This window comes from Hydra viridissima, unplaced genomic scaffold (genome assembly GCF_058129835.1).
Source record: "Hydra viridissima isolate aposymbiotic clone 2 unplaced genomic scaffold, HvirCarnegie_v1 scaffold_4, whole genome shotgun sequence".
In the NCBI taxonomy this organism is placed as follows: domain Eukaryota; kingdom Metazoa; phylum Cnidaria; class Hydrozoa; order Anthoathecata; family Hydridae; genus Hydra; species Hydra viridissima.
Genome location: NW_028324303.1, coordinates 10,455,905 through 10,468,643, shown reverse-complemented (window position 1 = coordinate 10,468,643; position 12,739 = coordinate 10,455,905). Strand labels below are relative to the sequence as shown.

General features: G+C 30.9%; 1 protein-coding gene across 2 annotated transcripts; it reads left to right on the top strand.

Annotated features, from left to right (window-relative positions):
* Window positions 1–4,436: 4,436 nt before the first annotated feature.
* Window positions 4,437–12,529, top strand: LOC145183110 (acid-sensing ion channel 2-like). Of its 2 annotated transcripts, none has more exons than XM_090085432.1 (7): window positions 4,437–4,660; window positions 5,196–5,769; window positions 5,882–6,029; window positions 6,130–6,186; window positions 6,434–6,611; window positions 6,718–6,809; window positions 12,103–12,529. In XM_090085432.1, the coding sequence occupies exons 2-7, from the start codon at window positions 5,332–5,334 to the stop codon at window positions 12,240–12,242; spliced, it is 1,053 nt and encodes a 350-aa protein (XP_089941558.1). In that variant the 5' UTR covers window positions 4,437–4,660; window positions 5,196–5,331; the 3' UTR covers window positions 12,243–12,529. The 2 variants fall into 2 exon arrangements, with proteins under 2 accessions (XP_089941558.1, XP_079914570.2); XM_080058444.2 differs by having other exon boundaries at window positions 5,051–5,769; window positions 12,103–12,352.
* Window positions 12,530–12,739: the final 210 nt, after the last annotated feature.

Below are 12,739 nucleotides of genomic sequence, written 5' to 3'. Positions count from 1 at the left end.
AAGGGTTTTTTTTTTTTGTTTTTTGTTTTTTTTCTTCTATAAAAAATCCAACCGTGGAGTTTATTATAATTTAAAGGTTAAGGAATATTTCCACTTTTAGCATAAAACATTCTAACAAGCTGAGGTCACTGTGTGTTTTTAAGTTTATATGTTTTCATAATGCATGTAAAAAGTATTTTTATCTTGATTGTAGCATTAGTCTGAACGTTTTATAATAGGCCTAATCCAAATCTCTGAATTTAATCCTTTCTTGCTACGAGGGATGCATTTTCAATGCATTACTTACCTCGTATTTATTGCAAAATCTGGTAAGCAACATTTGGAATTTTCAAGGAATTTTTTTTATAGCAATAACTTTTCTTATTTTGAAATGATTTACGCAGCTGCAACTTGAGTTAAGCCTAAACATGTTTGGTGGATTTTTATCTGTTAAATTCTAATCTAAATGAAAATATTTTAACAATAAGTAAAAAGAATTTCTATACGTTTGGGTTTGACGGTAAAAAAAAAATTATTGCAAGTTGATGAATGTGAATTGTTTTATACTTCTATTGGAAAATGAAAACTTCTTTTTCATTTTTTTGTTTCGAAATCAAGTTGTTGTTGAAATAGTTTTTTGTCTTAATTTTTTTCATAAATCATAAATTTATCAAATAAAAAATAATTTTCAATTCTTGCATCATAAATAAATATGATATATAAGTATTGATCTGGTTTATTAATACTTCTGAAATTTTTTTTTTTCTAAAATGATTAATAATTTGTAAAATTTATTTATGTTTTTCATTCCTTAAAATATTTTGAAATCTAAAGTAACAATAGTCATAAAGAAACAGAAAATATGCTCCTGGTTTCTAATGACGTAGTCCACAATTTCTCTACTGTAGAAAACGCGATAAAAGTGAACAAATGTAAAAACGGAGGTCAACAAAGCCGTTTCAAACTTGAACCACGCGTCAAAAAGAAAAAAGGAATTAATTATTAAACTTTAATAACAAGCTTTTATTAAAATTTATTTTTAATACTTAAATGTACAAAATTTTTACATTTAACAAACTTTATCTATTTGAAATAAATTGTCATTACGATATCTGGATGTTTAACATTGATACGACGTCAATTTCGGAGGTCATTTCGACTTATTTTCGACTTTCGATTTTTATGATTGGTAAATAAGCTGTTCTCAATAGACATTTCTCTAATTCGATTGCGCAACTAATTTCTCAGCTTGAAAAAGAGGTCTGTAAGGACAAAAATGTAAACAAATAGCGGCAAACTATTTTTTCTTTTTCAAAATTTTGGTAGCTAAAAATATTATTTTTTAGCTGGTCGTTTATTATTTTTAAAGTTTTATATTCTTCAAGCTTCTGTAGCTTTCATGACATACTTCTATTTTTTTTTCTATGATTGTTTTTTCGGATGATAAAAGTTTACAATTTTCACAATCTAAGTTTTTGGTAGAATCGATTATTGTATGAGTTTCAGTATCAATATTAGTTGTAAACTCTGGATATTTTAAGTAGTTACTTAGATTTTCTAAGTAACTTATCTTGTGGTGTCTTGAATGAAAAAATGCTAGGAACGTCATTCCCTGATTTTAAAGTTTTTTTTTACCGCATCCTGAACTAACTTTTATTTCCTCATGCCTATAGTGAAATTCACACACTTTCGTGTGTTTCATTATTTCAAATTTATCAGCACCTCCTTTACGTTTATATTTAAATATTTCGCTACACCAAGCTCTGTAAACATCAAATTTGTTTTTCTAAATTGGGAAAGAAAATAGAGCAATGTTAGTCTTTTCCATATTGTTATTATAAAACGAACTTCCGCACAGTGGAATACAGCAATACATCCCTCTTCCACCTTTTTTCACTTCGTTTGGTCTGAAAATGCTTGGGTTGGAATGAGACATCTTTTGGAGTGAAATTATGTTTTTAATTTTATAATTTCGTGAAAGAGTTTTTATCTGATTACATTTTTGTCCTTACTGGCCTCTTTTTCAAGCTGAGAAATTAGTTACGCAATCGAATTAGAGAAATGTCTATTAAGCTGCACCTACGCTCACCTGCTAACGTTGCTTTGTCAACATTCAAATTCCTCCGCACGATTCCCTTAAAAAGATATTTAAAATATTTTAGTAAAGGAAACATGCAGAGTAAGGAAATCATTCAGAGTTTTTGTTGCAGAGTATGAGTAAACTTACGAGAAACTTAATTCAAATAAAAACACATTATTAGATAAAATATTGATTGCAAGCTGCTTTAATTTCATTAGAGTAGGTTACAATTAGTCAGTACAACATCAATATAGATCGAATCAACCAATACATCTACATAGGAGGGCTATTCAATAATCTTCTAAAATGTTATTGAAAAGCAATTATTTTTGGCATGAAGTATATAAATTTTCCTCAACTTCAATACACTTACATATTTCTAATTCATCATTCACCGTTTTTTGTCTGCAAAATACCCATTCACGTCTTCTGGTTTCAGGTCTTTTAAGGTGCCTATGACCTCAGTTATTTCAATCTTCAATCAACTAATCTAGCTCGTACGATCACATTTAAATTAGCCACCTTGTTAGATGCTATTGCAAGTGAAGCTCAAGAGTTCTTATACACTACTAGTAACTGCTCATGAAATTGTTTTGAATTTACATCTTCCAAAAAAAAAGAGTTAAATCACTGCACGATTTTGAATTTTTCCGTAGTAAAAAAGTACGCTAACATGTCTATTTCAAGAAAGTTATCGGATGCACTACGTAGAGAAGATAGAAAACTTTAACATAGTTAATTAAAATACCCTTCCTCCTTTAAGGGTAATGGGAGAGATGGGGAGAGGGGGAGATGAGCATTATAATAATATCATTTTAGACGAACGCAATATTTTGAATGAAAATTGAAAGTTCGACTAAGGGGGACAATTTGTAAGAACTTTTGTTTACACATATAACATAATTAGCTGAGAACTGTTGTTCTAAAGAGTATATATTATGGAGCTAGATTGCAAACAGAGAAGTTATTTTTGATACAGGTCATAAATCAAAGATATAATCCATGAGGTAATCCTAAAGATCAAACAAAAACTAGCTAAGTACTGAACTAGACTAGGTCTAAATTTGGGGAACCAGATTGTTTTAATGGGGAAAGTGGAGCCTTTTTTACAAAATAAATTATTTGTGGTACACACACACACACACACACACACACACACACACACACACACACACACACACACACACACACACACACACACACACACACACACGCACGCACGCACGCACACACACACATACACACACACAACCATACACACACACAACCATACACACACACAACCATACACAAACATACAAACCAACAAAAGAAAATATTTGCTTCATCAAAAGCAATCGTTTCAATTTGTAAAATCAGTAAATTTTTGTTAAAGCGTAATCTAAATGAAGAACAATTAACTTAAGACAAATTTGTTTACGCATCAATGATAAACAAAGAATTTTTTCAATAGAATGGTTGATAAAATACTCATCAATGTTACTTTTGAACAGCTTTGCATTAGTTTACGGCGAAAAAGAAAAGATTTTATAAATTAGACAGATATTTCCGATTAGATATTCTAAAATTTATGCTATCACATTAATGGAAAAATTACTTTTGAGTAGTAATTCGAAGAAAGGATTGTGCGCCGAGCACCTCACCCTCTCCCAAATGTCCAAAAGTTTACAACTTCGTATTAATCGTTTAACTGTTTTACCAACATTCAACCAAAGTTTTTAATCAAAATATGAGTTAAAATACCATAATTGCAATTAGTAATGTTTAGTTTGTTGCATGTAATCAATGGTATTTATTTTTGTTGATAAATTAATAAGAAAAATGGACAAAACTGGGCAATATCTTCTATTGTAAAAATAAATGAAACTTAAAATTTTAAGTAAAAAAATGTAATAAAATCACAACTTTTAGTTTTTTTTCCCGGTTTTAACTTTTTTTTTAAAAAAAAAAGCGTTTTTTTACCTTGAAAGGTGAAGTCCCTGAAAATTTGAAATTTCAAAATTTCAAAAAAATAAATAAAGCCAAATATTGTAAAAATAATTAAAGCTCTTCGTAAAAAAAAAAAATTCCTAATTTTAGATTTATTAGATCGACAACGATTCATAAAAAAATGGGATCTTTCAGAGGGACGTTAAAATGTTAAAATCATGAAAATACTAATTTAATAAATTTCTTCCATTAAACTTTATTATAAATTGAATAAAAATCTTCCATTAAACTTTATTATAAATTGAATAAAAACCTTCCATTTAACTTTATTATAAATTGAATAAAAACCTTCCATTTAACTTTGTTATTTTGCGCTGTCAGCTGTTCTTTTGTTTTCAATTTATTGTAAAAAAAATCTTTGTAAACATCAAATTTCTGAAACTTATTTGTTTTTCTTAAAGATTTGTAGCAAATTTTATTAATATACAGAGCTACGATCTTAATCTTTCAAAAGATTTTTTGAACTTAGATTAATATATAATACTAGATTCAGATCATACTAAACTTAGTTCGTTTGAAGAAATTTTTTGGCAAATAATATAATGGCGTTGAGACTCCGTGATGTAGTAGAGATTATGACAGAAAAAAGTGGAGAGAAAGAAACACTTCAAAGTAATCATTTTTATTAATTTTTCCAGATTTATTTGATAGTTGGGTTATATCGCTTAAGTTGATGCAATTAAACTGCAGCCGAGGCCTGTTTAATACAGTATGGTATCAGACAGTCAGTTTCGAGTAAGAAACGACTCTACAACCTCAATTCCAGGTCTACTTCTCTGTAAAAAACTTTAAATAATAGTACTTTATTAAAGATCTGTTTAATAATAATTTTATATGTAAAATAATAATAAAATTAAATAGCAAAGTTTATAATTAACTTCTGAGACCTGTAATCATAGGGTTAAGGGTGATGCTTCGCATAATTTAATTTTTTCATTTCTTTGGAGGCATAATTTAATGGCTATGTAAGTTCAAGCATATTTGAACGTTTTAATTGTTTAGCTGATAATATTGAAGAACTGCGCTGCCAGAGAATTAAAGTGCTTTTAAAACAAATGATTTTAAACTCATCTTTTCATGGCATGGTTCAAGTATGTAATAAAAAGCATCCGTTACGAAGGGTAATATGGTTTATTGTTACATTTAGCGCCTTGGCATTCTCAACTCAAAAGGTCTATGAAACCACAGTTAATTATTTAAAAAACCCGTTTTTTACCGCTCGCGCGCGAATATACGTCAACCACCACAATTTTCCAGCAGTTTCATTTTGCAACTTAAACGATATGAGGTTTAGCATTTTGAACGGTACGAGATTAGATTTGCAAATACTAAACCCAGAAAGAGCATTTAACTTGACAGCAGAGGAGTATTTGCCAGTTAAAAAATCCGCTCATAAAATTGAGGAAATGCTTATCAACTGTGAGTTTGATGGAGTGAAATGTTCTTCAGAGAACTTTACGTCATTCTACCACAAGCAGGGTGAAAAGTGTTATACATTTAATGGGGCAATTAATAAGCACAATGTTCGGAACATATCTGGAGTTGGAGAAAAACGAAGTCTAAAATTGATTATCGATATTCAGCATCGCGATTATTACAGAGATGTGATGAATGCCGGCATTCATTTAATTGTACACGATTCGCTTGAAACACCTGTAAAAAAAATTGGTTCAAGGATCCCTCCCGGCTTTTGCACACGTGTTAGACTAAAGAAAAAGAAGGTACAGATGTTTAAACATATTTTTAAAACGTTACGAATTAAAAAGAAGAAAATTTTTTGTATTATACAGTGATCATTGTTTTAATGGTCGCTTTTTGAATTTATTGCTGTAGTTAAAGAATCTAAAAGCGCCGTACAAATCGAAATGTGACGAGTTAGATCTAAAGTACTTTAGACTATATTCCATGGATCAATGCTGGTTGGAACAGCTGACTGATTTTGTTGAAAGTAGGTGTAGCTGTAAAGAACATTTTATGCCAGGTAAATCAAAGGCAGTTGATGCAGCATAACTCGTTAAGATATTGAAAATTACAAATTCGCTTTTTATATGTTTTTATTTAGTTGTTATAATAATTTTTAGGGAATATACCTGTGTGTTCATTCAACGAATTAATCTCCTGCGCATGGCCCCATTGGGGTAAGCTAAAAAGCTCATTAACATTTTTATTTAAACCGGTTGTATTAATAATGACGTTTAAGCTATTTAAACGAATTCGTAGCATTAAAAGATGCTTGAATTTGAGAAAATAGAAAAATAAGCCAGTTGACAATCAAGTCTCAAAGCTATCAGTTTTAAACTAATTTTTTCTTTTATTGTTCACTTTTTTTGTAATGTTACTTACATATTTTGCCTAATATTGATTTTATTCCGATATATTTTTTAGAAACATTTGATGGGAAGAAAATGGAAAATTGCCCATTACCTTGTCAAATAGATTCATATGATTACGCCCTGTCTCACTCTTTATTTCCGACCATCACTTACTCGAATTACCTCATAAATCATTTTCCTCAATTAAAAGCTTTAGCAGAAAACGAGGAAAAAGCTTTGCTTAGATTAAGGTTTGTATTTATCTGTAATTCTCTTTTTTTTTAAACTTTTGATGTCTATTATTTATTATTTGATTACTTTCTCCTGCTCTTCTTTGCTAATAATTATCATTTGTAGAGATACACTACTTCAAGTTGTTATTTACTATGACGACTTATCGTATGAGCTTCTAGAACAAAGACCAAGTTACGATACTCTTGCTTGGTTGGGTAAGAAAATTATATAAATATCTAATCATGCTCTTCAAAAACTACTTAAAAGCAAAATAATCAATTAAAAGATGGGATAGAGATACAACCCTTTAACTCTTTACTTATGCATTATATACACATTTATATATGCACATTATTTGGGACCAACCATTTTCACGGCGTGAAATCAGTGACACATTCCATGAAATCGACTGTTTTTGTAAACTTTCGTGAAACATGGCCAAGTGAATTTGCAGCCTACAAAAAAGCTGCACATGAACTTTCACATGAATGTCACATTATTGATTTTTGACTAAGTAATTTAGTTCGATGACCACACTTGAGTGTTTTAGCACTGCGTTATTTATCAATTCCAACCAATAGCGTCGACACCGAACGACGCGTCACCAAATACACGATGGTCAACGCTCTACAAAAACATATTTAAGCTCAAACAATCTGGTTAATCTGTTTATTGTGATCAGGGTCGGACTGGCTTGAAAAAACGGCCCGGGAAATTTTGGTCACGGCGGCCCACTTCATTGTATGCTGCATATATTTCATATATATATAGGGGCGCCGAGAGCCTTCACGCCGCCCATGACTGCGACTATGATTAACGCCCTTATTTTTCTAAATTTACCTATATTATATTTGTAAAGGACTTTTTATTTTTAGTTGCATTATTGTTTATTATTATTTAAAGTATAAAAAAAAAATTTAAACTTCCCAGCCTAAATATTGATAAAAATAAATATTTCTAAAACACTGCTGTAAGTTGTAGTCTAGAAATAGTAGACACAATCGCTATTCAATATTGACTAGTATAGCAACTTTTTCATCGTTTGACTAGTCGATGCCAAGACATCAATTATTGCATCGTTATTAATTCTCGGAAGAAGGTCTTTTTCACAAGACATCAACATGAATGACTGTAAAGTTGACTGGCTCATCAAAGTTCTTAATCTGTTCAAAATATACTTCAATTTCGAAAATGACCTTTCACAAGCAACTTGTGATGAGGATAATGTCAGCACAAATTTGTAAGCCAGAAACAAATTTGAATACGCAAGACTATGCAAGTTAAACTTCTGGAGGACAAAGTAACAACAAACAATACATTTTTTGCAAGATTTGCATTTATTTCTGTGGCTGTCACTGTTTTCCACTTCTGGGATTGTAAAGACAGTTTCAGATTCTTCGGATTTATATTGTTGCATGTTGTCCGAGACAGAGTCAGATACTTCCGTGTCAAATATCAAATTATATTCATCTTCAAGAGTTATTTCGAAACTTTCCCATTTCCTTGCAAAGTCCGATAATTCCGTTTGAAGCTGATCCTTTGTTACACTAGCATCAAACTTTCTGAGCAACCCACTCAAATGCTGTAATGCAGCACTAGGCATTTTTTTCAAAATTTCTGCAAAATTTCTTGGATCTAAACAAAATAAATCAGCATATAGACTACCATGCTCTGAGAATCTCTGTTTTAAACTACTGATTACTTGATCCATTACCATGTTGTGAACATTGATACGAAATTTATCTTTTGCACTTTCAAGTAGTTGATTTGCTCTAATTCTTTTCTCTTTCAAACCAGTCTGAACTTCAATGTCGAGATTCCTTTTTCCCAGTTCACTGTTCGCAAGTTCTGAAAAATGTGTAGCTGCTTGAAAAATGGAATCAAAATTTCTATCTACTTTTCTTAACTCATTAATACTGTTTTGAACCATATTATAGGCTCGTAGTACATCCATTCCAGTTGTTTGCAAATATTCAGATAATGGCGTTGTGTGCTCAAATACTTTTAAAAACAATTGTGCCGTCAAAATAAATTCAAAACTTGTCAATGAATCTAAAAGAGCTTTCGCTCTGCAACGGACGTCATTATTGAATTTGATTGATGTAGAAATATCATGAAATGTTTGTAACATGTCAATGTACAAAAAATCAATAACTTGTGTTTCTTGATCGGAGGTTTTGATGAAGAAATTTCCAAATACCTTAGTAAGAGCTCTGTCTTTCCCCCACTAACGAGTTTCACCGATTACAGATATATATTTCAATTTGCTAAATTCACGCCAAACATTGAAGCGTAAACATGATTCCCGTAAAAATACTGCACATGTGTTTAAAACACCAAATAAGGTAGCAACTTCAACAGCTTTTTTAGTAACATCACCCATTACCAAATTTAAAACATGGGCATAACACCAAACATGAATCTGACCTGGGGTAACTGTATTTAACCAGGTATTGAATCCATTGTATTGACCTTGCATATTAGAAGCTCCATCTGTTGCATTGCCAATACATTTACTTACATCAATGCCTACCTTTTCAAAAACGCCACAAACCAAATCACACATTCCTTTTCCAGTTGTTGATGTGCAATTGACAATCGATATTACACGTTCATGTACAGATTCGGTTACATATCGGATCACAATAGAACACTGATCCTGTACATTAATATCTTGTGTGGTATCAATTTGAACACTAAACATACCGGCTTCTCTAATCTCTTCCACAATCATGCTCGTTAAAGATGTTGTTATTGCATCAATGACTTTATTAACAGTCGTTTTTGACAGAAAAGTGACCAAGTTGCCACGACCTGTTCTGTTGCTAACTGAATCATGCCGGGATTTGCTTTTTTGAACCACCTCTTTGATATGTGCTTCCAACAACGGATCAAATTTGCCAATTAGCAAAAGAATCTCTAAAAAATTCCCATGATCCCACACTGTCATCAAGCAATGTGTACCCAGACTCTACTGCACCTCTGTAGCTAAGTCCACGCTTACCAATAACTTTTAAAGTTTCTATGATTCTTTCTAAAATTAAACGATTCTTTTTAACCTCTTCACCATGTTGGCGCGTATAAATACTTATAATATCTTTGGTATTAATTTTTAAAACATACGACTCTGTGCAGGCTGTATGGAGTGCACTTCTTTCATGTTCTGATATTCTTTGATAAATATGCTTGGAATTTGCAATGTTATATCCACTAATGAACGTTGATTGATCTGAAGGTTTGCTAAATGCCAGACAAAAAGAACAAAATAACTTTTGTGCGTTTTCTTCAAAGGTCAGCCAGTGACGAGGTTTATTATTTCTGAAATAAACGCTCTTGTTAATTAATTTTACCGTTTAGATCAAAATTGTTTTGCTTCGGATGAAATTTAAAAAATGATTTCAAAATGTCTGCTTGTGGTTTCGGAAAATAATAATAATTGTTTTGAGTTTCTTCACTTGGCTCGCATTGATTACTGTTCAATTTATATTGAGTGTCAGAGTTAGGATAAGAGGTTGCATTGTCTTCAAAACTATCTGCCGTTTGAAATTTAGAACCATGTGCATCTGCCTCATTAGGTGATAATAATACCGCATTAGCGGGATTGCAAATTGAATGGAGATCAGTTATTATTTCTGTTGTTGCTACATCAGCCATATTGATATTAACTATTGAGTTAGTACTAAAAGATGTTGCAAACATGTTCGTTAACTTTTTACATTTCTGGCCATCGTTCTCTAAACGTGCTTTCTTTCTTATTCTTTCTTTCTCAGCACCTCCTTTTCGTTTATTCATTTTCTATGGGGTAGAGTATGTACAAACGAATATATACAAATGTTTAGTATTCGAATTTCGAATACTAAACATTTGTATAACTATTAGACAAATAAATTTGGTTTGAAACCGTAAATTCAAAAGAAACTAAAGCTGTAGATGACTTTACTTTTTCTTTCTTATTTTCTTTTTCTTTTTTTTTTTATGCAAATTTTCTTGTTAGTTTGTTTTAATTGTTTATAGCACATATATTTTTTGGAAATGGTTTTAACTTAAAAATAAGTTATGAATAATTAATGACTTAAAACGCACTTGTTGAAATTTTTACGTGCCTAACTTTTTTTTAAACTTGCAGTGGAAGCACACTTGCTAATGCTTGTACTAACACCGCCTAAAGATAAAGCGCGCATGCTAAACTCACTATTAATATAATACTACTTTCGATCAGCTCAAGATGGCCGCCAAAATTTATATAATTAGCCGGCAAATGGCCTTTAATTAGATGTAATTAGAGGCCAGAAAAAAAGTTATTATATTTTTAGTTAAATTTTGATTTATATTTTATTTGGAAAATAAAATGTAGCCTAGCTAAAAATATAATATAATTATTTATGCCAACCGGCCCACCGGGAATCTCCCGGTATCCCGGCGGCCCAGTCCAAGCCTGATTGTGATGGTGAATTCTAGCCTCAGTCAACTAGATTCTTGAACTAAATATGCACTCACTTTAGCTAGTAGGCTATTTCAAACATTATACAACTCAAGTTTAATTGAATAACTTTTACACAAACTGTTTTATGTATATCAATATATCAGTCATGTATTTACTCTAGTTTGTCGTGCATGTTCACTTTGTTTAGTAAAGCATTTTCACTCAAATTATTTGATCAAAAGCAAATATAAATTTATCTTTAAGAAAATCAAAAAACAAATGTGGAACTTCAAAGCAATAAGCATAAAAGACTATAATTTCATTAATTATGAATAATGGACTCAATCTGCATGTATTCTATTAGCTTCAAAATATGCCATGAAATTGCCGTGAAAGTTAAACTCTGTGAAATTTGCGATTTTTTGCCGTGAATTTGGTTGGTCCTACACATTATATATGCATCATATATACACATTTATATATGTATTATACTACACACACACACACATACACACATACACACACACACACACAAACTCATAAATTGGCATAGTCACTGAAAGAAAGTTCAAGAAAGAGAGGTAAAATTAAAGCCTACTAAGACAATGTTCATTTTCTCAAAGTGAGATTGCCAAAAAAATTGGTCTTAGTCAGAAAGCAGCTCATACCGTTCAAGAGAAGACTTGATATGGTACTGATATCATCTTAGAAATGCTGCACCTTCAGTCAGAATTAGTTATTTTTACCTTGTTCCAAGCAAGTTTTAGTGTAGGAAACAGAGTACTGAAAAAACACTGTTGTACAATAGTTATAGTTAATCAGTTTGAATGTAGTTGAGTCAAGCATCATTGGTCTAGGATTCTTTGCTCGCTGACCAGAATGCTGCTTTAATCTGACACAATTGGTATTTTCCTGCTTATGTGTGTGTGTGTGTGTGTGTGTGTGTGTGTGTGTGTGTGTGTGTGTGTGTGTGTGTGTGTGTGTGTGTGTGTGTGTGTGTATGTGTGTGTGTGTGTGTATTTGGATATTTTAAAGTAAATGCATGGATGAGATTTTTCTTTTAATAATTCAACTTTTCTCTGTAGGAGATGTCGGTGGTCAAATTGGTCTTTTTGTCGGTGCTAGTGTCATGTCATATTTTGAGTTGTTAGACTGTTTATGTATGATAGTTTACACGAAGTATTTTGCCACAAAAGAGTATTTAATAAAAAAAAAAGCTACCTAAAGATTTGTTTACGTTAAAATAATAATGTCATTTCGTAAGTTATTAAAATAGTTTCTTATTACCTAAAGTCTTCCTAGAAGCCTCAATTAAGTGACAAAAGCTTTTCATTTCCGTGATTTAAAACTTTACTAGAAACCAATCTTAACCCAAAAAATATCCACCTCAACAAAATTGAAAACTCAAGGTTTTAGATTTTTACAACCAGAGAAAATAATCAGTGGCCATTTAGTAACTGCTACTATTTTTTTTCTTCTATGTTTTCTAATGTAAAAAAAATGCTAAAAAAATTAGATTTATAATTCAAATTATGTCAATGGTTAACGATATATATATATACAGTGGGCAAAATAATTGTCCGTACATTAATGAAAAGTATCTACATTTGATCAAAACAACATTTAAAAGTATATAGATAGTTGTAATTAAGAGTTTTTAAAGAAATATTATAATATTAAAGTAATTTTAAGTGTATTAGTTAAAAATATATTAATATATGA